We start from the raw sequence: 25,462 nt of genomic DNA, 5'->3' as shown, positions 1-25,462 counted from the left end.
CCCAGGCTGGTAGCCAGGATCAATCAGGAAAGGGCGTCGGTGATCTTGATAGCTCCTGCGTGGCCACGCAGGACTTGGTATGCAGATCTGGTGAATATGTCATCGGCTCCACCATGGAAGCTACCTTTGAGACGAGACCTTCTTGTTCAAGGTCCGTTCGAACATCCGAATCTGGTCTCACTCCAGCTGACTGCTTGGAGATTGAACGCTTGATCTTATCGAAGCGAGGGTTCTCAGATTCTGTTATCGATACTCTTGTTCAGGCCAGAAAGCCTGTAACTAGAAAGATTTACCACAAAATTTGGAAAAAATATATCTGTTGGTGTGAATCTAAAGGATTCCCTTGGGACAAGGTTAAGATTCCTAAGATTCTATCCTTCCTTCAAGAAGGATTGGAAAAAGGATTATCTGCAAGTTCCCTGAAGGGACAGATTTCTGCCTTGTCTGTGTTACTTCACAAAAAGCTGGCAGCTGTGCCAGATGTTCAAGCCTTTGTTCAGGCTCTGGTTAGAATCAAGCCTGTTTACAAACCTTTGACTCCTCCTTGGAGTCTCAACTTAGTTCTTTCAGTTCTTCAGGGGGTTCCGTTTGAACCCTTACATTCCGTTGATATTAAGTTATTGTCTTGGAAAGTTTTGTTTTTGGTTGCAATTTCTTCTGCTAGAAGAGTTTCAGAATTATCTGCTCTGCAGTGTTCTCCTCCTTATCTGGTGTTCCATGCAGATAAGGTGGTTTTACGTACTAAACCTGGTTTTCTTCCAAAAGTTGTTTCTAACAAAAACATTAACCAGGAGATTATCGTACCTTCTCTGTGTCCGAAACCAGTTTCGAAGAAGGAACGTTTGTTGCACAATTTGGATGTTGTTCGCGCTCTAAAATTCTATTTAGATGCTACAAAGGATTTTAGACAAACATCTTCCTTGTTTGTTGTTTATTCCGGTAAAAGGAGAGGTCAAAAAGCAACTTCTACCTCTCTCTCTTTTTGGATTAAAAGCATCATCAGATTGGCTTACGAGACTGCCGGACGGCAGCCTCCCGAAAGAATCACAGCTCATTCCACTAGGGCTGTGGCTTCCACATGGGCCTTCAAGAACGAGGCTTCTGTTGATCAGATATGTAGGGCAGCGACTTGGTCTTCACTGCACACTTTTACCAAATTTTACAAGTTTGATACTTTTGCTTCTTCTGAGGCTATTTTTGGGAGAAAGGTTTTGCAAGCCGTGGTGCCTTCCATCTAGGTGACCTGATTTGCTCCCTACCATCATCCGTGTCCTAAAGCTTTGGTATTGGTTCCCACAAGTAAGGATGACGCCGTGGACCGGACACACCTATGTTGGAGAAAACAGAATTTATGTTTACCTGATAAATTACTTTCTCCAACGGTGTGTCCGGTCCATGGCCCGCCCTGGTTTTTTAATCAGGTCTGATAATTTATTTTCTTTAACTACAGTCACCACGGTTTCATATGGTTTCTCCTATGCAAATATTCCTCCTTAACGTCGGTCGAATGACTGGGGTAGGCGGAGCCTAGGAGGGATCATGTGACCAGCTTTGCTGGGCTCTTTGCCATTTCCTGTTGGGGAAGAGAATATCCCACAAGTAAGGATGACGCCGTGGACCGGACACACCGTTGGAGAAAGTAATTTATCAGGTAAACATAAATTCTGTTTTTAGAATAGAAGGGGGGTGTTTTTTTAGCAGGGTCTATCTAGAAAATAATGATTGCTAGAACTAGTAGTGCTAGGCTAAAAAAAGGGAAAATTACAAATGTAAAAGATGAATATTAAATATCAGAACTATAATTGCTAGAAGTTTTTTTGAAAAAAGTATATGTGATGTGTTTGTATAAGACTTATTATTTGTATCTTGAAAGTTGCAAGGTTCGTTTCATGCTGTAGTAATGGATAAGAAATTTAAGTAAGAATATCGAAAAAGGAGCGTGAAAACATGATGTATGGTGAATGTAAAAATGAGTGTATGTATATGGAAAAGTAGAAATGAAGAGGAGAAATTTGTTTGATGAACTATACACAAAAGACTCATAAGAGTGGAAGAAGAGGAGAAAGAAAGGCATCTAAAAGAGATCTATACATGTGTATATGCATATTCGTATGTTTGCAGGGAGATTGAGTGGTATGTATCAATTAGTTAAAGGCAGCTAAGTCCAAATTGGAATTGAGACCTGCTGTCAGGCTACAAATATAAAGTTAACGATGGAACACAATTCACAGATCTTAATTTATTAATAATTGTTTTGTTTCACTATTGTAAAGGAATATCACTATGGCTTAGTGATATTCTCACCTAATAGTGATAGTTTAGTGGTTTATTTTGCCACACCCCAGATTATGCAGTTAGGGTTAAGCAAACTTGAATAGGATTTGTAGAAATTGTTCTCAATATTAAGTTAGCTTTAGTTCTTAAGTTGCAGGTGTAGTAATGGTTCTATTAACTCTCAGAGTCTTATGCAGTGTAACACATAAATATTTAACTAGTAACCAGGTTCTGTTAACAGTTATACATATGCTCATGCAGTATTGCTATTTTATTTGCAGAGATTACTTGTACCTTGTCTTGTGTTGCACTTGTAGTGTGGCAGAGCTGTAATGAATGCACAGCCTGTTCTGTGGAAGTTCCAGTTTCACTGTGGAAGCTGTGTTGTTTATTAATCTGCAGTCAGGATGTTTCAATAAGGGTTAAAGCCAGATTTTCAGTGACAAGTTCTGTGGTAACTCTCCTTTAAATACAAACTACACAGTGAAAGTTCTCCAAGTAACAAAGCATTAGAACACATAGAATAATACTTGCAGTTTGGTTCAGGCAGTTCATTCAATTGATTGCATGTCAGCTCCTAAGTTAATGAACACTGCAGTTGTTTGGATGAATTCCAGTTAAAGTTGAACAAAGTATCAAAAAGTTCCTGTGAGGGAAAAAAGTTCAGAAAACAAGTTATTCAAAGTAGTTAGGCTCAGGTAAATAGGGTAGCCTTGTACTCCAAATTACTAAGCAAAGAGAATTGATTTGGGGTGGTTTTTAAAGGCAAGCTGCAAGTTTGTTGCTTGAAGGATTCCGCTGGGTCCTAGAAGGAGCTAGGTTCCTGACATGACCCCCCACTCAGGGCAACGGTCCCACAGTTGCCGGTCTGGGACGATTTGGATTTCTGCGATGGAAGAGAGTGACCAGCCGTTGAGCTCTAAGATTGGTTGCAGGTTCCCATGTGTCGTCATCAGCTGAATAATTTTTCCAGCGTACCAGATATTGTAATTCACCTCTATGGAACCTGGAATCCAGCAGGGAATGCACTTCATATTCGTCTGGATCCAGTGCCTGAGGAGGTGGTGGAAGAATGAGTTGAGAGTGACGAGTGGCTCTGTATGGTTTCAATAGTGACACATGAAATGTGGGGTGGACCTTAATACTATCAGGTAATTTAAGAGTCATTGCGTTTTCATTGACAATTCTAACTATAGGGAATGGTCCTATGAACAGACCCGAGAGTTTCTTACTCGGTATCTGTAATTTCATGTTTTTGGTGGATAGCCAAACGAGATCACCTATGGCGTATATAGGTGGTGGTCTTCTCTTGAGGTCGTAATAATGCTTTTGAGTGAGCTGAGCATTTTTTATGTTCTCCTCAATAAAGCGGAAATTGTCTTGTAAGGAATCATGTAGATCATCGATTAAGGGTGAATTTAAGGTGTCTGTTGCAATGAAAGATATTGTTGGATGGTAGGCATAATTTGCATAAAATGGTGTAGATTTTGTAGATGAGTTTACAGCATTGTTATAGGCAAATTCAGCCATGGAGAGGAAGTTCATCCAATGTTCTTGATGGTAGGAACAATAGCACCGAAGATATTGTTCCAGCCATTGATTCAGTCTCTCTGATTGACCATTGGTCTGAGGGTGAAATGATGTCGAGAAACGATGATCGATCTGTGTTAAGTCACAAAGTTTTGTCCAGAAATGTGAGGTGAATTGTGTTCCTCTATCAGTGGTTATTATCTTTGGTAACCCATGTAGCTTGAGTATGTTATCTATGAATAAATGTGCTGTCTCAGAGGATGTGGGTACTTTGTGATACGGCACAAAATGGGCCATCTTAGTAAATATATCTATGACCACTAGGATTGTTGTCTGTTTATTTGATTCAGGTAAATCCACTATGAAATCCATCGATAGATGGTACCAGGGTCTCTTCGGTACTGGTAATGGAGTTAATAATCCATACGGAGCTCTTCTCTCGGATTTCGAAGTGGCACAAATGGCACAAGTTAAGATATAGTCTCGGATGGATTCTTTCATTTTTGGCCACCAACAATCCCGTGAAAGCTGTTCCAAGGTTCGGTAAATTCCTGGGTGTCCGGCTAATGGAGAGTCATGGTATAACTTGAGCAAATTTATTCGCAATGCTTTGGGAATGTATAATTTCCCTTCATGGTAGTACAGGTCATCAATCTTATGTACAGAAGAGTGAGGTAGCTCCGGCTCCTTGAGACAATGACGTTTGATTTCGGTTATCACATCGGTGGTTAGACCTACAAAACATTCGGTAGGTAAGATAGTGGTATTTTGGGTTGTTGTTTTAGGTTTCTCAGGTAGGCGAGACAGAGCATCTGCTTTACCATTCCTGGAGGCAGGTCTATATACAATATTGAAGTTGAAGCGCGAGAAGAATAAACTCCAACGGACCTGTCTTGCTGAAAGAGTTTTGTTGTTTTCTAAATAAAGTAGGTTCCTGTGATCAGTGAAAATGGTAATAGGAAACTTGGTACCTTCGAGAAGATGCCTCCAGTGTTCCAGTGATCTTTTTATTGCGAGGAGTTCTTTATCTCCTATGGAATAATTTCTTTCAGCTGTTGACATCATCTGTGAGAAGTAAGAAACTGGATGGATGGGATCGTTTGGTGTTTCCTGTTGAGAGAGAACTGAGCCTAAGGCAAAATCAGAGGAATCAACTTCCAACACATAGTGGTGTTCGGGGTTCGGAAATCTTAGAATGGGTGCTGATGTAAAACTATCCTTTAAATATTCAAAAGCTGAATTAGCGTCTGGATCCCAGTTATAAGATGAGTTAATGCTGGTTAATTTCGTCAGTGGTTTTGCTATCTTGGAAAAGTTTCTAATGAATTTCCTATAGTAGTTTGCAAAACCTAGGAATTTTTGGAGTTCCTTTCTGGACTTGGGTATTAACCAATTTTTGACAGCGTCTACTTTTTGTTTTTGCATAGTGATACCTGTTGGTGAGATATCATATCCAAGGAATGACACATGCTTGGTATGGAATATGCATTTCTCCAACTTAGCATACAGTTTATGCTCTCGGAGCCTAGACAGTACCCATCGCACGTGTGTTTTGTGTTCTGTTTCATTTTTAGAATAAATCAAAATATCGTCTAGGTATATCACAAGACAGATGTCTAAGAGATCTCTGAACACATCGTTTATGAAGTGTTGAAAAGTGGCGGGTGCGTTGCACAGTCCAAACGGCATGACAAGGTACTCATAAAGGCCATACCTTGTCCTGAATGCGGTCAACCATTCGTGTCCTTCTTTTATCCTCACTAAGTTATAGGCTCCCCTTAAATCGAGTTTCGTGTATATAGTTGCCTCAGATAACCTTTCGATTAGTTCTGGGATTAATGGGAGTGGGTAACGATTTTTTATTGTGCGTTTGTTGAGTTCTCTGTAATCGATTATGGGACGTAATGATGAATCCTTATTCCGCACAAAAAAAATTCCGGCACCTGCTGGTGATGTTGATGCTCTGATAAATCCTTTCCGTAAATTTTCTTCGAGATACTCCTTTAAATGATCCAATTCTGGCTTGCAGAGAGGGTACAAGTGTCCATAAGGGATGGAAGAACCAGGTTGAAGTTGTATTGGACAATCGTATGCACGATGAGGAGGCAAGTTCTCAGCTTCTACTTTACTGAATACATCCTTGAAATCTGCATAAGGTGAAGGAATTTGCAACTCAGGTTTTTCTGTAGCTATTTCGGTCTGGAGTAGAACATGTTTGTGGAAACATGTTGTTTTACAATAGACTGAATCAAATTTTATGGAAGATAGTGACCAGTGGATAACTGGATTATGTAATTTGAGCCAACTAATACCCAAAACCACTGGGAAATGTGGTGATGAGACAACATCAAATGAGAGGTGTTCTGTGTGTCCTGCTGTAGTAACAGTTAACGGTGTGGTATGGTGTGTGATAGGGCCAGTTTTAGGTTCTGAACCGTCAATCATATGAAAAGAAAATGGAGTATGCTTTTTTATAAGGGGTATTTTATTTTGCTTTACAACATTATAATCAATAAAGCATCCATAAGCTCCCGAGTCTATGATGGCTTCAGTAGTCAGCTGATCTTGGTCCCACTGTATGGAGAGACTTAACATGCAATAAGTTTTAGTTTTAGTGGTGTTTAATAAAGAACTTGTAACTTTGAACTTACATTTCTTGTTTTTCTGTAAAATGGGACACTCCTGGACTGAATGTGTAGGATTGGCGCAATACATGCACAGATTATTACTCTTCCTGCGGTATCTTTCTTCTGTTGTTAAAGGACCACGGGCTATTCCGATCTCCATGGGAACAGCTGTTTGTTTACTATGTTGGGTTGGTTGAGGTGGGGAATAGATAGAAGGTTTTGGTCGGACATCTGCAGAAAACCTTTCTGCCTTCCTTTCTCGCAGTCTGCGATCCAATTGTTTTGCAGCATTCATCATTCCTTCTAGGGTTTTTGGGAGTTCTATCCTGGCGATTTCATCTTTCAAGCTCTCCGAGAGGCCTAAACGGAACTGGTTTCGAAGTGCAATCTGACTCCATTCCGAATCAGCTGCGTATAATTTGAATTCCGTGATGTACTCCTCCACGGGTCTCTTGGCTTGCTTAAGGTTCCTCATGGAGGCTTCAGCGGACATTTGTACATCAGTGTCGTGAAAAAGATCATCCATACATGTGAAAAAATCAGAAAGGGATCCTAGCACTGGGTCATTATGTTCGCACAGATTGTCAGCCCAGATTCTTGGCTCACCCCTCAGGAATGAAATAGTACTGAATACCTTGATCCTCTCTGTGGGATAACTGCGAGGTCGTAGATTATAAAGTAAATGACATGAATTCTTAAACTGCCTATACTGCTTCCTGTTTCCAGAAAAGAGCTCTGGTAGTGAAACTGAAGGTTCAGGTGTTTGCTGAGGTGGTGCAGTATGAGTAGTAAGTGAGTCTCTTATAATTCCCCTTAAAGACTGATTTTCAATTTGTAAATCATGAACCGCCTGAGCAAGCTGATCAACCTTTTGGGAGAGGTTGTAAACTATCTGTGGTAGATCTGGTGGCTCCATTTTTAAGGCTTAGTAATATGTCAGGCTACAAATATAAAGTTAACGATGGAACACAATTCACAGATCTTAATTTATTAATAATTGTTTTGTTTCACTATTGTAAAGGAATATCACTATGGCTTAGTGATATTCTCACCTAATAGTGATAGTTTAGTGGTTTATTTTGCCACACCCCAGATTATGCAGTTAGGGTTAAGCAAACTTGAATAGGATTTGTAGAAATTGTTCTCAATATTAAGTTAGCTTTAGTTCTTAAGTTGCAGGTGTAGTAATGGTTCTATTAACTCTCAGAGTCTTATGCAGTGTAACACATAAATATTTAACTAGTAACCAGGTTCTGTTAACAGTTATACATATGCTCATGCAGTATTGCTATTTTATTTGCAGAGATTACTTGTACCTTGTCTTGTGTTGCACTTGTAGTGTGGCAGAGCTGTAATGAATGCACAGCCTGTTCTGTGGAAGTTCCAGTTTCACTGTGGAAGCTGTGTTGTTTATTAATCTGCAGTCAGGATGTTTCAATAAGGGTTAAAGCCAGATTTTCAGTGACAAGTTCTGTGGTAACTCTCCTTTAAATACAAACTACACAGTGAAAGTTCTCCAAGTAACAAAGCATTAGAACACATAGAATAATACTTGCAGTTTGGTTCAGGCAGTTCATTCAATTGATTGCATGTCAGCTCCTAAGTTAATGAACACTGCAGTTGTTTGGATGAATTCCAGTTAAAGTTGAACAAAGTATCAAAAAGTTCCTGTGAGGGAAAAAAGTTCAGAAAACAAGTTATTCAAAGTAGTTAGGCTCAGGTAAATAGGGTAGCCTTGTACTCCAAATTACTAAGCAAAGAGAATTGATTTGGGGTGGTTTTTAAAGGCAAGCTGCAAGTTTGTTGCTTGAAGGATTCCGCTGGGTCCTAGAAGGAGCTAGGTTCCTGACACCTGCTGGATACAAGGTTTTGAGTTTATGTATCCAGAATGTCTCACGTTGTCTAAGTGAAATAAGTCTATTGTAATCTGTAGAGGGGGGAATGAAGTCAATAGGATAGAACTTAAAAATGGAAGGATTTCCTCCATGTTTCTGGAGGCAATGTTCGGGTACACTATGTTTGATGGTTATCTTTTTACAATTTTTGCAATTACGCCAATGTTCCCCCCAACGTGTTCTTGCTTTTCTGGAGGTGCGGCCCACATACTGAACCCCACAAATACATTCCAGAACGTATATGACAAAGCTGGAATTACAGTTAAAGAATCTGGTGATTTCAAAGGTTTCCCCTGTTGAAAATGATTTGAAAGTTTTCTTTCCAGATGTGATGTGTTTGCATGTTAGACATCTTTTTATGCCGCATTTGTATACTCCCACTTGTCTAAGAAATGAGTTTGGTTATTTGGAATTTAAATTTGTAGTTTTATGTTTGTCTTTTTTACTGGGAGCCAGTCTGCCTCTTAATGTGGGAGCTCTAGTGTATACAATGTGGGGAGGATCTGCTAAAAGTGGTTTTAAAATGGGGTCTCTACAAACTATATGCCAGTGTTTGTTCAAAATGTGATAGATTTGTCGATAATTATTGTTATATTGAGTTATACATAAGGGGTCTGAATTTATTTTTATTAGGGTTTTTATTTTGATTTAGTCTAGAGTTTTTCTCTAGAAGAGAGTTTCTATCTAGTAGTCTAACTTTATTTAGACAGTCATCTAAGAGTTTTTTTTGGATATCCTTTATCAACGAATCTCTCGTAGATAATACTACTCTGTTGTTCAAAAATTTCTGAATGTGTGCAATTTCGTTTAATCCTTTCGAATTGACTGTAAGGGATGTTAACCATTTTTTGTGATGGTTGCTAGTAAAGTTTAAATAGCTGTTGCTGTCGACTTGTTTAAAAAATGTTTTAGAGCAAAAAGAGCCCTCATTGTCCCAACTTAATGTTAGATCTAGAAAATCTATTGATTTTTCATGTAAAGTTGATGTGAAACTGAGCCCCATTTCATTCTCATTCAGAGATGTAACAAAAGCTGTTGCTGATGATTGGTCTCCTCTCCTGTTATTAAACCAACTCCCTGGAGTCTTTTTATCTAGTTTTAAAGGTTTTGCAGGGTCCTCTTTTTGAGCCCATGCATAAGGAGATATCAAGCTTTCTCCAACATAGGTGTGTCCGGTCCACGGCGTCATCCTTACTTGTGGGATATTCTCTTCCCCAACAGGAAATGGCAAAGAGCCCAGCAAAGCTGGTCACATGATCCCTCCTAGGCTCCGCCTACCCCAGTCATTCTCTTTGCCGTTGTACAGGCAACATCTCCACGGAGATGGCTTAGAGTTTTTTAGTGTTTAACTGTAGTTTTTATTATTCAATCAAGAGTTTGTTATTTTGAAATAGTGCTGGTATGTACTATTTACTCAGAAACAGAAAAGAGATGAAGATTTCTGTTTGTATGAGGAAAATGATTTTAGCAACCGTCACTAAAATCCATGGCTGTTCCACACAGGACTGTTGAGAGCAATTAACTTCAGTTGGGGGAACAGTGTGCAGTCTCTTGCTGCTTGAGGTATGACACATTCTAACAAGACGATGTAATGCTGGAAGCTGTCATTTTCCCTATGGGATCCGGTAAGCCATGTTTATTACGATCGTAAATAAGGGCTTCACAAGGGCTTATTAAAACTGTAGACTTTTTCTGGGCTAAATCGATTCATTATTAACACATATTTAGCCTTGAGGAATCATTTTATCTGGGTATTTTGATATAATAATATCGGCAGGCACTGTTTTAGACACCTTATTCTTTAGGGGCTTTCCCAAAGCATAAGCAGAGCCTCATTTTCGCGCCGGTGTTGCGCACTTGTTTTTGAGAGGCATGGCATGCAGTCGCATGTGAGAGGAGCTCTGATACTTAGAAAAGACTTTCTGAAGGCGTCATTTGGTATCGTATTCCCCTTTGGGCTTGGTTGGGTCTCAGCAAAGCAGATACCAGGGACTGTAAAGGGGTTAAAGTTCAAAACGGCTCCGGTTCCGTTATTTTAAGGGTTAAAGCTTCCAAATTTGGTGTGCAATACTTTTAAGGCTTTAAGACACTGTGGTGAAATTTTGGTGAATTTTGAACAATTCCTTCATGTTTTTTCGCAATTGCAGTAATAAAGTGTGTTCAGTTTAAAATTTAAAGTGACAGTAACGGTTTTATTTTAAAACGTTTTTTTGTACTTTGTTATCAAGTTTATGCCTGTTTAACATGTCTGAACTACCAGATAGACTGTGTTCTGAATGTGGGGAAGCCAGAATTCCTATTCATTTAAATAAATGTGATTTTTGTGATAATGACAATGATGCCCAAGATGATTCCTCAAGTGAGGGGAGTAAGCATGGTACTGCATCATTCCCTCCTTCGTCTACACGAGTCTTGCCCACTCAGGAGGCCCCTAGTACATCTAGCGCGCCAATACTCCTTACTATGCAACAATTAACGGCTGTAATGGATAATTCTGTCAAAAACATTTTAGCCAAAATGAACACTTATCAGCGTAAGCGCGGCTGCTCTGGTTTAGATACTGAAGAGCATGACGACGCTGATAATAATATTTCTGAAGGGCCCCTAACCCAGTCTGATGGGGCCAGGGAGGTTTTGTCTGAGGGAGAAATTACTGATTCAGGGAACATTTCTCAACAGGCTGAACCTGATGTGATTGCATTTAAATTTAAGTTGGAACATCTCCGCATTCTGCTTAAGGAGGTATTATCCACTCTGGATGATTGTGACAAGTTGGTCATCCCAGAGAAACTATGTAAAATGGACAAGTTCCTAGAGGTGCCGGGGCTCCCAGAAGCTTTTCCTATACCCAAGCGGGTGGCGGACATTGTTAATAAAGAATGGGAAAGGCCCGGTATTCCTTTCGTCCCTCCCCCCATATTTAAAAAATTGTTTCCTATGGTCGACCCCAGAAAGGACTTATGGCAGACAGTCCCCAAGGTCGAGGGAGCGGTTTCCACTTTAAACAAACGCACCACTATACCCATAGAGGATAGTTGTGCTTTCAAAGATCCTATGGATAAAAAATTAGAAGGTTTGCTTAAAAAGATGTTTGTTCAGCAAGGTTACCTTCTACAACCAATTTCATGCATTGTCCCTGTCGCTACAGCCGCATGTTTCTGGTTCGATGATCTGATAAGAGCGGTCGATAGTGATTCTCCTCCTTTGGAGGAGATTATGGACAGAATCAATGCTCTCGTATTGGCTAATTCTTTCACCCTAGACGCCACTTTGCAATTGGCTAGGTTAGCGGCTAAGAATTCTGGGTTTGCTATTGTGGCGCGCAGAGCGCTTTGGTTGAAATCTTGGTCGGCTGATGCGTCTTCCAAGAACAAGCTACTTAACATTCCTTTCAAGGGGAAAACGCTGTTTGGCCCTGACTTGAAAGAGATTATCTCTGATATCACTGGGGGTAAGGGCCACGCCCTTCCTCAGGATCGGCCTTTCAAGGCAAAAAATAAACCTAATTTTCGTCCCTTTCGTAGAAACGGACCAGCCCAAGGTGCTACGTCCTCTAAGCAAGAGGGTAATACTTCTCAAGCCAAGCCAGCTTGGAGACCAATGCAAGGCTGGAACAAGGGAAAGCAGGCCAAGAAACCTGCCACTGCTACCAAGACAGCATGAAATGTTGGCCCCCGATCCGGGACCGGATCTGGTGGGGGGCAGACTCTCTCTCTTCGCTCAGGCTTGGGCAAGAGATGTTCTGGATCCTTGGGCGCTAGAAATAGTCTCCCAAGGTTATCTTCTGGAATTCAAGGGACTTCCCCCAAGGGGGAGGTTCCACAGGTCTCAGTTGTCTTCAGACCACATAAAAAGACAGGCATTCTTACATTGTGTAGAAGACCTGTTAAAAATGGGAGTGATTCATCCTGTTCCATTAAGAGAACAAGGGATGGGGTTCTACTCCAATCTGTTCATAGTTCCCAAAAAAGAGGGAACGTTCAGACCAATCTTAGATCTCAAGATCTTAAACAAGTTTCTCAAGGTTCCATCGTTCAAGATGGAAACCATTCGAACTATTCTTCCTTCCATCCAGGAAGGTCAATTCATGACCACGGTGGATTTAAAGGATGCGTATCTACATATTCCTATCCACAAGGAACATCATCGGTTCCTAAGGTTCGCATTCCTGGACAAACATTACCAGTTCGTGGCGCTTCCTTTCGGATTAGCCACTGCTCCAAGGATTTTCACAAAGGTACTAGGGTCCCTTCTAGCTGTGCTAAGACCAAGGGGCATTGCTGTAGTACCTTACTTGGACGACATTCTGATTCAAGCGTCGTCCCTTCTTCAAGCAAAGGCTCACACGGACATTGTCCTGGCCTTTCTCAGATCTCACGGATGGTAAGTGAACGTGGAAAAGAGTTCTCTATCCCCGTCAACAAGGGTTCCCTTCTTGGGAACAATAATAGACTCCTTAGAAATGAGGATTTTTCTGACAGAGGCCAGAAAAACAAAGCTTCTAGACTCTTGTCGGATACTTCATTCCGTTCCTCTTCCTTCCATAGCTCAGTGCATGGAAGTGATCGGGTTGATGGTAGCGGCAATGGACATAGTTCCTTTTGCGCGCATTCATCTAAGACCATTACAACTGTGCATGCTCAGTCAGTGGAATGGGGACTATACAGACTTGTCTCCGAAGATACAAGTAAATCAGAGGACCAGAGACTCACTCCGTTGGTGGCTGTCCCTGGACAACCTGTCACAAGGGATGACATTCCGCAGACCAGAGTGGGTCATTGTCACGACCGACGCCAGTCTGATGGGCTGGGGCGCGGTCTGGGGATCCCTGAAAGCTCAGGGTCTTTGGTCTCGGGAAGAATCTCTTCTACCGATAAATATTCTGGAACTGAGAGCGATATTCAATGCTCTCAAGGCTTGGCCTCAGCTAGCGAGGGCCAAGTTCATACGGTTTCAATCAGACAACATGACAACTGTTGCGTACATCAACCATCAGGGGGGAACAAGGAGTTCCCTAGCGATGGAAGAAGTGACCAAAATCATTCTATGGGCGGAGTCTCACTCCTGCCACCTGTCTGCTATCCACATCCCAGGAGTGGAAAATTGGGAAGCGGATTTTCTGAGTCGTCAGACATTGCATCCGGGGGAGTGGGAACTCCATCCGGAAATCTTTGCCCAAGTCACTCAGCTGTGGGGCATTCCAGACATGGATCTGATGGCCTCTCGTCAGAACTTCAAAGTTCCTTGCTACGGGTCCAGATCCAGGGATCCCAAGGCGGCTCTAGTGGATGCACTAGTAGCACCTTGGACCTTCAAACTAGCTTATGTGTTCCCGCCGTTTCCTCTCATCCCCAGGCTGGTAGCCAGGATCAATCCGGAGAGGGCGTCGGTGATCTTGATAGCTCCTGCGTGGCCACGCAGGACTTGGTATGCAGATCTGGTGAATATGTCATCGGCTCCACCTTGGAAGCTACCTTTGAGACGAGACCTTCTTGTTCAGGGTCCGTTCGAACATCCGAATCTGGTTTCACTCCAGCTGACTGCTTGGAGATTGAACGCTTGATTTTATCGAAGCGAGGGTTCTCAGATTCTGTTATTGATACTCTTGTTCAGGCCAGAAAGCCTGTAACTAGAAAGATTTACCACAAAATTTGGAAAAAATATATCTGTTGGTGTGAATCTAAAGGATTCTCTTGGGACAAGGTTAAGATTCCTAGGATTCTATCCTTCCTTCAAGAAGGATTGGAAAAAGGATTATCTGCAAGTTCCCTGAAGGGACAGATTTCTGCCTTGTCGGTGTTACTTCACAAAAAACTGGCTGCTGTGACAGATGTTCAAGCCTTTGTTTAGGCTCTGGTTAGAATTAAGCCTGTTTACAAACCTTTGACTCCTCCTTGGAGTCTCAATTTAGTTCTTTCAGTTCTTCAGGGGGTTCCGTTTGAACCCTTGCATTCCGTTGATATTAAGTTATTATCTTGGAAAGTTTTGTTTTTAGTTGCAATTTCTTCTGCTAGAAGAGTTTCAGAATTATCTGCTCTGCAGTGTTCTCCTCCTTATCTGGTGTTCCATGCAGATAAGGTGGTTTTACGTACTAAACCTGGTTTTCTTCCAAAAGTTGTTTCTAACAAAAACATTAACCAGGAGATTATCGTACCTTCTCTGTGTCCGAAACCAGTTTCAAAGAAGGAACGTTTGTTGCACAATTTGGATGTTGTTCGCGCTCTAAAATTCTATTTAGATGCTACAAAGGATTTTAGACAAACATCTTCCTTGTTTGTTGTTTATTCTGGTAAAAGGAGAGGTCAAAAAGCAACTTCTACCTCTCTCTCTTTTTGGATTAAAAGCATCATCAGATTGGCTTACGAGACTGCCGGACGGCAGCCTCCCGAAAGAATCACAGCTCATTCCACTAGGGCTGTGGCTTCCACATGGGCCTTCAAGAACGAGGCTTCTGTTGATCAGATATGTAGGGCAGCGACTTGGTCTTCACTGCACACTTTTACCAAATTTTACAAGTTTGATACTTTTGCTTCTTCTGAGGCTATTTTTGGGAGAAAGGTTTTGCAAGCCGTGGTGCCTTCCATTTAGGTGACCTGATTTGCTCCCTCCCTTCATCCGTGTCCTAAAGCTTTGGTATTGGTTCCCACAAGTAAGGATGACGCCGTGGACCGGACACACCTATGTTGGAGAAAACAGAATTTATGTTTACCTGATAAATTACTTTCTCCAACGGTGTGTCCGGTCCACGGCCCGCCCTGGTTTTTTTAATCAGGTCTGATAATTTATTTTCTTTAACTACAGTCACCACGGTACCATATGGTTTCTCCTATGCAAATATTCCTCCTTAACGTCGGTCGAATGACTGGGGTAGGCGGAGCCTAGGAGGGATCATGTGACCAGCTTTGCTGGGCTCTTTGCCATTTCCTGTTGGGGAAGAGAATATCCCACAAGTAAGGATGACGCCGTGGACCGGACACACCGTTGGAGAAAGTAATTTATCAGGTAAACATAAATTCTGTTTTTATCTTGGAAGTTTCTGTTTTTATCAGGATAAGGCAGTTTTGAGAACTAAGTTTGACTTTTTAACTAAGGTAGTGTCTACGGACAATATCAGTGGGGAAATTGTTGTTCCTCCTTTTTGTCCTAATCCTAAGAACTCTTTGGAAAAGTTTCTTGGAGGTAGGTCAGTCCCCTTCTAAACAGAATACTGCCAATTCTACTAGGTCAGTTGCCATGTCTTGTCTAAGAATGAGGCCTTTGTAGATCGGATTTGCTAGGCAAATACTTGGTCTTATTTGCATACTTTTAATCAATTCTACCATTTTTATGTTTGTGCTTCTTTTGAAGCAGCCTTTGGTAGGAAAGTCCTTTAGGTTGTTGTTTCTGGTTGATGCCAGATTCATTTTTTTTTGCTTATTTTTCCTTGTTTTTTGCATGGAAAAAAAAAAACCTTTCTCTTGTATTGTGGGAAAAAAAGAGTTTAAATAAATAAAATAATGATATAAATAAATGTTTAATTAGGTAATATATTTTTTGCACCGCTTTTTTTCCCCCTGCTCCTTTATTTGCTCTGTTTTCCTTTTTCTACCTCTTATTGCCTGGATATACATCAGACTAATTATCATAGATGTGGGAGTGGTTTTATAGAGCTCCTGTGGTTTGGGAATTTTTAATGTATAAGTTTGGGGATAGCGCTGATAAGCTATTGAAGGACCCTTCGGGGACCCACTTTGGAAATAACAGGATGAGTAAATTGTATTATAGACAAAACATAGTATAGACAGTTAATAGGTGTATTCTCAAAGTGTAAATATTGATTAAATATACACAATAGTAGTCTTAGGAAAATAAAAGCATATACCCAGGTTCTATAAAATATATACAAAGTTTATTTATATAAAGTATATATATACACTCTTATGAGAACTAAGCATAAAAATGAAAATAAGATTAAAAAAAAAATAAAAAAATATATATATATATATATATATATATATATATATATATATATATATATATCCGGATATAATAAAATCAAATCAAAAATCATTTTAAAGAGTTAGGATAAAGCTTATGGTATCGTTTTAGATTACTGGTGGAATGGTCACAGTATTATATAGTTAAATAAGATCACAGTATTACAGATGAAAAAATATGGTTACACATTTGTGCGGGACCAAGTGGTATATGGAGAGAAAAATATATAAATTAAGCCAATTTGGAAAAAATATACAATGCCTTGCAAATGTATTCACCCCCCTTGGCATTTTTCGTGTTTTGTTGCCACACAACCTAGAATTAACATGGATTGTTTGAGGATTTGCATCATTTAATTTACAGAACATGCCCACAACTTTGAAGATGTTTTTTTTTTTTTATTTTATTGTGAAGCAAACAACAAATAGGACAAAATAACTGAAAAAGTCAATGTGCATAACTATTCACCCACCTAAAGTCAATACTATGTAGAGCCACCTTTTGTGGCAATCACACCTCCAAGTCGCTTTGGATAAGTCTCTATGAGCTTGCCACATCTTACCACTGGGATTTTTGCCCATTCCTCCTTGCAAAACTGTTCCAGCTCCTTCAAGTTGGATGGTTTGCGCTTGTGAACAGCAATCTTTAAATCTGACCACAGATTTTCTATTGGATTGAGGTCTGGGCTTTGACTAGGCCATTCCAACACTTTTACATGTTTCCCCTTAAACCACTCAAGTTTTGCTTTAGAAGTGTGTTTGGGGTCATTGTCCTGCTGGAAGGTGAACCTCCGTCCTAGCCTCAAATCACACACAGAGTGGTACAGGTTTTACTCAAGAATATCCTTGTATTTAGCACCTTCCATCTTTCCCTCAACTCTGACCAGTTTCCCAGTCCCGGCTGCTGAAAAACATCCCCACAGCATGATGCTGCCTCCACCATGTTTCATGGTGGGGATGGTGTTCTTTGGGTGATTTGATGTCTTGGGGTTGTGCCAGACATAGCGTTTTCTTTGATGGCCGAAAAGTTCAATTTTAGTCTCATCAGACAAGAGCACCTTCCTCCATACATTTTGGGAGTCTCCCACATGCCTTTTCGCAAACTCAAAATGTGCCATTTGTTTGTTGCTGAAAGTAATGGCTTTCTTCTGGCCACTTTACTATAAAGCCCAACTCTATGGAGAGTACGGTCCTATGTACAGATACTCCAGTCTCTGCTGTGGAACTATGCAGCTTCTCCAGGGTTACCCTAGGTCTCTGTGCTGCCTCTCTGATTAATGCCCTCCTTGCCCAGTCTGTGAGTTTTGGTGGGCGGCCGTCTCTTGGCAGGTTTGCTGTTGTGCCATGTTCTTTGGATTTGGTTATGATAGATTTGATGGTGCTCCTGGGGATCATCATAGATTTGGATATTTTTTTATAACCTAACCCTGACTTGTACTTCTCAACAACATTGTCCCTTACCTGTTTGGAGAGTTCCTTGGTCTTCATGGCAGTGTTTGGTTAGTGGTGCCTCTTGCTTAGGTGTTGTAGCCTCTGGGGCCTTTCAAAAAAGGTGTGTATATGTAATGACTGCTCATGTGACACTTAGATTGCACACAGGTAGACATCATTTCACTAATTATGTGATTTCTGAAGGTAATTGGTTGCACCAGAGCTTTTTATGGGCTACATAACAAAGGGTGTGAATACATACGCACATGCCAATGTTCTGTTTTCTATTTCTAAAAAATAGTTTTATATATATATTTTTCTCATTTCACTTCACCAACTTAGACTATTGTATTCTAATCCATCACATAAAATTCAGATTAATAAAACATTTAACTTAAGGCTGTAATGTAACAAAATAAGTAAAAAGTCAAGGGGGTGAATACTTTTGCAAGGCATTGTATATATAGACCCAAAAATTTAGAAAAAAGAAAAAGGTGAAAAAAAGAAAAAAATGACAAAAAATATCAAAAAATGTGTCAATAATAAAGTACTAAATAGTTCATCAAATGATCCAGTTGTTAATAATTATGTCCAAATCCCAATCAGGAGAATGTAGAAATTTAGTGCAGAAAATAAGTACACAGGTAAATCCAGAGACCAGTAATGTGATGTCTCTTTAAATTTCAAGCACATGTGCTAGTGAGTAATGCTGCAGTTGTCAGGCATTAATTAGTAACGTTAAATAAACACTTTTAATATATAAAGTGACTTTGTGAAAAACTTTCGGTCTGTAATGTAAATGGTAGTTCAAATTTACCTTAAGGTCACTGTTTGTTAGCAATATCCTTAGGTTATATGGATATGAAATCCCGTAGTTAGGGAATAGCTGTTGTCTTAACTAGAACTGATAACAGTTGCTCTATGGTTCCATAGAGTTGAAGAACAATCAATATAGACTTGTTGATTTCTCTTGGGAATCTTTGCCTCCTCCTAGTTGTGAGAGTAATTCCCAGGAGCAATGGATCGTGGGCTCTCACCACCATGAAAGAAATTGATATTGATGTTGTCTTTGTCCTCAGCTGACGACATGGGACTTGGGAAGACACTAACCATGGTGGCCCTCATACTGATGCAGAAGCAGAAGCAAAAAAAGGACAAAGAAGAGGATTATAAGCTGGAGGCATGGATCTCCAAAACAGGTGCTACTGGTTGAGATGGTGATTACTGTGCTGTGTGAGGAGAAAGGGGAATTGTAATATGTGCAGGGGGTGGTGGGCATGGTCATTGCAATATATGAGGGATGATGGGCAAGGTTACTCTAGTGTACAGGGGAGAATGGGCGGGGTCGCTACAGTGTAAAAGGGTGAATGAAGGGGTCGCTGCAATGTAAAAGGCAGAATGGGCGGGGTTGCTGTATTGTAAAGGGATGGATGGTTGGCAACACTGTAGTATGCAGGGGTAGATTTGGCGGGACCACTGTAGTATACAGGGGTGGATGGGACGGGGCCACTGTATTGTACAGGGGTTGATGGGACGGCCCCTGTAGTGTACAAGGGTGGATGGGCGGGGTCACTGCCCTGTGCCGTGGCCTGTGTGAGTGTGGGGTCACTGTGGAAAAGGCTCATCCTTGGCTAATAAGTCACAGCTGCACAGGAACAGATAAGATTCAAATAGCCATTTGAGTATTATATGTTTTGCAAAAGATGAACTTTGGCAGTACTAATAACAATCCATTTTTACTGTAAATAAATCTATAATATATGCATCCTACCAAAAATGGATATGGTGCTGGTGTACTGTTTCAGTAGAACATTAATGGATAAAATGGATACGGTGCTGTGTATAGAGACTTAACATGTACTGTTTCAGTAGAACACTAAGGCATCTAATCGATATGGTGATGGGTTTAGAACATGGGTGGGCAGTTACCGGCCCTCAAGATGTCATGGACTACATCTCCCATGATGCTTTGCTTGCATTATGGCTGAAAGAGCATTATGGGAGCTGTAGTCAATAATATCTGGAGGGCCAATAGTTGCCCACCCCTGGTTTAGAGACTTAACATGTACTGTTTCAGTAGAACACTAAGAGATCTAATGGATATAGTGCTGGGTATAGAGACTTAACATGTACTGTTTCAGTAGAACACTAACGGATCTAATGGATATGGTGCTGGGTATAGAGACTTAACATGTATTGTTTCAGTAGAACACTAAGGGATCCAATGGATCTGGTGCTGGGTATGGAGACTTAACATGTACTGTTTCAGTACAACACTAAGGGGTCTAATGGATCTGGTGCTGGGTATGGAGACTTAACATGTATTGTTTCAGTAGAACACTAAGGGATCCAATAGATATGGTGCTGGGTATAGAGACTTAGCATGTACTGTTTCAGTAGAACACTAAGGGATCTAATGGATATGGTGCTGGTATAGAGACTTAACATGTACTGTTTCAGTAGAACACTAAGGGATCTAATGGGTATGGTGTTGGGTATTGAGACTTAGCGTACTGTTTCAGTAGAACACTAAGGGATCTAATGGATATGGTGCAGGGTATGGAGACTTAACATGTACTGTTTCAGTAGAACACTAAGGGATCTAATGGATATGGTGCTGGTATAGAGACTTAACATGTACTGTTTCAGTAGAACACTAAGGGATCCAATGGATCTGGTGCTGGGTATGGAGAATTAACATGTACTGTTTCTGTAGAACACTAAGGGATCCAATGGATATGGTGCTGGGTATAGAGACTTAACATGTACTGTTTCAGTACAACAATAAAGGGATCTAATGGATCTGGTGCTGGGTATGGAGACTTAACATGTATTGTTTCAGTAGAACACTAAGGGATCCAATAGATATGGTGCTGGGTATAGAGACTTAGCATGAACTGTTTCAGTAGAACACTAAGGGATCTAATGGATATGGTGCTGGTATAGAGACTTAACATGTACTGTTTCAGTAGAACACTAAGGGATCTAATGGGTATGGTGTTGGGTATTGAGACTTAACGTACTGTTTCAGTAGAACACTAAGGGATCTAATGGATATGGTGCAGGGTATGGAGACTTAACATGTACTGTTTCAGTAGAACACTAAGGGATCTAATGGATATGGTGCTGGTATAGAGACTTAACATGTACTGTTTCTGTAGAACACTAAGGTATCTAATGGATATGGTGCTGGTATAGAGACTTAACATGTACTGTTTCCGTAGAACACTAAGGGATCTAATGGGTATGGTGTTGGGTATGGAGACTTAACATGTACTGTTTCAGTAGAACACTAAGAGATCTAATGGATATGGTGCTGGGTATGGAGACTTAACATGTACTGTTTCAGTAGAACACTAAGGAATCTAATGGATATGGTGCGGGGTATAGACTTATCATGTACTTTTTTAGTAGAACACTAACGGATCTAATGGATGGTGCTGGGTATAGATGTATCATGTACTGTTTCAGTAGAACACTAATGGATCTAATGGATATGGTGCTGGGTATAGAGACTTAACATGTACTGTTTCAGTATAACACTAACGGATCTAATAGATATGGTGCTGGGTATAGACTTATGTACTGTTTTAGTAGAACGCTAATGGCCACCGTGAAGAGAAATAGCATAAAATCTTAGGGATTTTTTTAAACCTTATATTGTAATATGGGGGTCTCTCCATCACATACAGAACCTACATAGTGAGATAAACATCTCTCAAGGTAAAAAGTGTGTATACATTTTTATTTTTTTTTGAGGGACCTTGCCGTGTTGATGAGACGTTTTAGATAATCTATACCTTAGTCATCATTTAAAGGCTAACCTTAGATTAAGCTGAAAATATCCTCCTGCACCCTTTCTATATCATGCACCAGGAATGATAAAAAAGTTATTTCTTTCATGTAATTGGCAAGAGTCCATGAGCTAGTGACGTATGGGATATACAATCCTACCAGGAGGAGCAAAGTTTCCCAAAACTCAAAATGCCTATAAATACACCCCTCACCACACCCACAATTCAGTTTTACAAACTTTGCCTCCCTATGGAGGTGGTGAAGTAAGTTTGTGCTTGATTTTCTTCTGTGGTATGCGCTTCTCAACATTTTGAAGCCCGATTCCTCTGAGTACAGTGAATGTCAGAGAGATGTGAATAGAGTATTACCTATTTGATTTTATGGTTTTCCTCGCGGGAAATCTTTTCAAAGGTTCTCTGTTATCGGTCGTAGAGATTAATCTCCTACCTCCCTTTTCAGATCGACGATATACTCTCATATTCCATTACCTCTACTGTTACTGTTTCAGTACTGGTTTGGCTATATGTGGATGGGTGTCTTTCGGGAAGTATGTTTTTATTACTTAAGACACTCTCAGCTATGGTTTGGCACTTTATGTATTAATATAAAGTTCTAAATATATGTATTGTGCTTATATTTGCCATGAGTCAGGTTTATGTATATTTCCTTTCGCAGACTATCGGTTTCAAAATTGGAAAAAAACATATTTAGGAAAAAAAAATTCTTACCTGGGGTATAGTCTTTTTTCAAATTGACTGCTTTTTCATTGAATTTTCGCGGGCAAAATTAGGCTTGCGAGGTCGCAAAATGTTGATGTTTTTTGCGTCATTTTTGGCGCAATAATTTTTTTGGTGCGAAGGTACGTCCAGTGACGCAAATTCGTCATTTCCGTCATCTTAGTTGACGCCGAGTTTCCTTGCACTAGGTTGCGTCATTTCTGGATGTTGTTAGCGCTAAAAAAAAATCATTTTGCGTTGTGTGTCGTACTTGGCGTCAAATATTTCATTATTTAAACCCCACTTCCTATATGCCTTGTGCCTTTTTCTTTGTTCAGAGGGCTATGCTGTTTGCATTTTTTTCCCATTACTGAAACTGCCATATAAGGAAATTGATAATGTTGCTTTATATGTTGTTTTTTCTCTTACATTTGCAAGATGTCTCAATCTGATCCTGTCTCAGAAACCTCTGTTGGAACCCTGCCTGATAACAGTTCTACCAAAGTTAAGTGTATCTGTTGTAAAGTTGTGGAGATTATATCTCCAGCTGTGGTATGTAATAGTTGTCATAGTAAGCTTTTACATGCAGAGAATGTATCCATCAGTACTAGTACAATGCCTGTTGTTCCTTCAACATCTAATGTACATGATATCCCTGTTAATATAAAAGATTTTATTGCTGATGCGATTCAGAAGACTTTGTCTGCTATTCCGCATTCTAATAAACGTAAAAGGTCTTTTAAAACTTCTCATAAAGTTGATGAAATTTCAAATGACCGACAACATACTGAAAATATTTTTCTTACCTGGGGTTTAGTCTTTTTTCAATTGACTGCTTTTTCATTAAATTTTGCGGGCAAAATGACAAATTTTATTGCGTCATTCTTGGCGTGAATTTTTTTTTGCCGCAAAGGTACGTCCGATGACGAAAAAAGTTTAGCGCAACAGGAAATGGATCCTGATTTGTCTAGCATTGTTCGCTTGCTTCAACATGCTAATCATTTTATCTGTGATGCCATTTTTGATATCAAAATTGATGTTAAATCTATGTCTTTAGCTATTTTAGCTAGAAGAGCTTTGTGGCTTAAATATTGCAATGCTGACATGGTATCTAAGTCTAGATTACTATCTATTTCTTTCCAAGGTAATAAGTTATTCGGTTCATAGTTGGATTTGATTATTTCAACTGTCACTGGGGGGAAGGGAGTTTTTTGCCTCAGGAGAAAAAAAAGACCTAAGGGTAAATCTAAAGCTTCTAACCGTTTTTGTTCCTTTCGACACAATAAGGAACAGAAACCTAATCCTTCCCCCAAAGAATCTGGTTACAATTGTAAACCTTTTTCAAGTTGGAGTTAATCCAAACGATTTAAGAAATCAAAGCCAGCCCCCAAGTCTGCATAAAGATGCGGCCCTCATTCCAGCTCAGCTGGTAGGGGGCAGATTGAGATTCTTCTAAAAAAAATTGGGCAGATTCTGTCCAAAATCAATGGATTCAGAGTATTGTCTTTCAAGGGTACCGAATAGGATTCAGAGTAAGACCTCCTGTGAGAAGATTTATTCTCTCACGCATCCCAGCAAATCCAGTAAAGGCTCAGGCTTTCCTGAAGTGTGTTTCAGACCTGGAGCTTTCAGGGGTAATCATACCAGTTCCGTTTCAAGAACAGGGTCTGGAGTTTTATTCAAATCTATGCATTGTCCCAAAGAAAGAAAATTCATTCAGGCCAGTTCTGGATCTGAAAATTTTGAATCGTTATGTAAGAGTGCCCACTTTCAAAATGGTGACTATAAGGACTATTCTACCTTTTGTTCAGCAAGGGCATTATATGTCCACAATAGACTTACAGGATGCATATCTTCATCTTCATATTCCGATTCATCCAGACCATTATAAGTTTCTGAGATTCTCTTTTCTAGACAAGCAGCATCAATTTGTTGCTCTTCCATTTGGCCTAGCGACAGCTCCAAGAATCTTTTCAAAGGTTCTCGGGGCCCTACTCTCTGTAATCAAAGAACGGGTATTGCAGTGTTTCCTTATTTGGACGATATCTTGGTACTAGCTCAGTCTTTACATTCTGCAGAATCTCCCACAAATCAACTAGTGTTGTGTCTTCAAAGACCTGGTTGGAGGATCAATATACCAAAAAGTTCTTTGATTCCTCAGACAAGGGTCACCTTTTTAGGTTTTCAGATAGATTCAGTGTCTATGACTCTGTCTCTAACAGACGAGATGATTAAAATTGGTTTCAGCTTGTCGAAACATTCAGTCTCTATCATTCTCTTCAGTAGCTATGTGCATGGAAGTTTTAGGTCTCATGACTGCAGCATCGAACGCGATCCCCTTTGCTCGTTTTCATATGAGACCTCTCCAGCTTTGTATGCTGAACCAATGGTGCAGGGATTATACAAATATATCACAATTAATATCCTTAAATCCTAATGTTCGACTCTCTCTGACTTGGTGGTTAGATCACCATAGTATAGTTCAAGGGGTCTCTTATGTTCATACAACCTGGACTGTAATCACAACAGATGCAAGTCTTTCAGGTTTGGGAGCTGTCTGGGGATCTCTGACAGTACAAGGGGTTTGGAAATCTCAAGAGGTGATGTTAACAATCAATATTTTAGAACTCCGTGCTATTTTCAGGGCTCTTCAGGTTTGACCTCTGTTGAAGAGAGAACCGTTCATTTTTTAGACAGACAATATCACAACTGTGGCATATGTCAATCATCAGGGTGGGACTCACAGTCCTCAAGCTATGAAAGAAGTATCTCGGATACTTGCTTGGCAGAATTCAGCTCCTGTCTAATTTCTGCGGTACATATTCCAAGTGTAGACAATTGGGAAGCGGATTATCTCAGCCTTCAGACTTTACATCCGGGGGAGTGGTCTCTCCATCCGGATGTGTTTTCTCAGATTGTTCAGATGTGAGGTTTTCCAGAAATAGATTTGATGGCTTCACATCTAAACAAGAAACTTCCCAGGTACCTGTCCAGGTCCAGGGATCCTCAGGCGGAGTCGGTGGATGCGTTAGCAGTTCCTTGGTCTTACCAACCTGCTTATATCTTTCCGCCTCTAGTGCTTCTTCCAAGGTTGATCTCCAAGATCATCATGGAACATTTGTTTGTGTTTCTGGTAGTGCCAGCATGGCCTTGCAGGTTTTGTATGCAGATCTTGTCCGGATGTCCAGTTGCCAACCTTGGCCACTTCCTTTAAGGTC

At 40.3% G+C, this 25,462-nt stretch overlaps 1 protein-coding gene across 4 annotated transcripts in view; it reads left to right on the top strand.

Moving 5' to 3' along the window:
* Positions 1-25,462, top strand: part of TTF2 (transcription termination factor 2) — a 534,153-nt gene that overhangs the window by 203,544 nt on the left and 305,147 nt on the right. For all 4 annotated transcript variants that reach the window (XM_053705754.1, XM_053705753.1, XM_053705751.1 and 1 more), the window contains one exon: positions 18,813-18,932. In XM_053705754.1, coding sequence (XP_053561729.1) covers positions 18,813-18,932 — 120 coding nt within the window. The remainder of the gene's footprint in view (positions 1-18,812; positions 18,933-25,462) is intronic.

The sequence above is a fragment of the Bombina bombina genome, chromosome 3 (assembly GCF_027579735.1).
Source record: "Bombina bombina isolate aBomBom1 chromosome 3, aBomBom1.pri, whole genome shotgun sequence".
Lineage (NCBI taxonomy): Eukaryota > Metazoa > Chordata > Amphibia > Anura > Bombinatoridae > Bombina > Bombina bombina.
The sequence above is the reverse complement of the archived record's forward strand: the minus strand, read 5'-3'. Positions and strand labels throughout refer to the sequence as shown.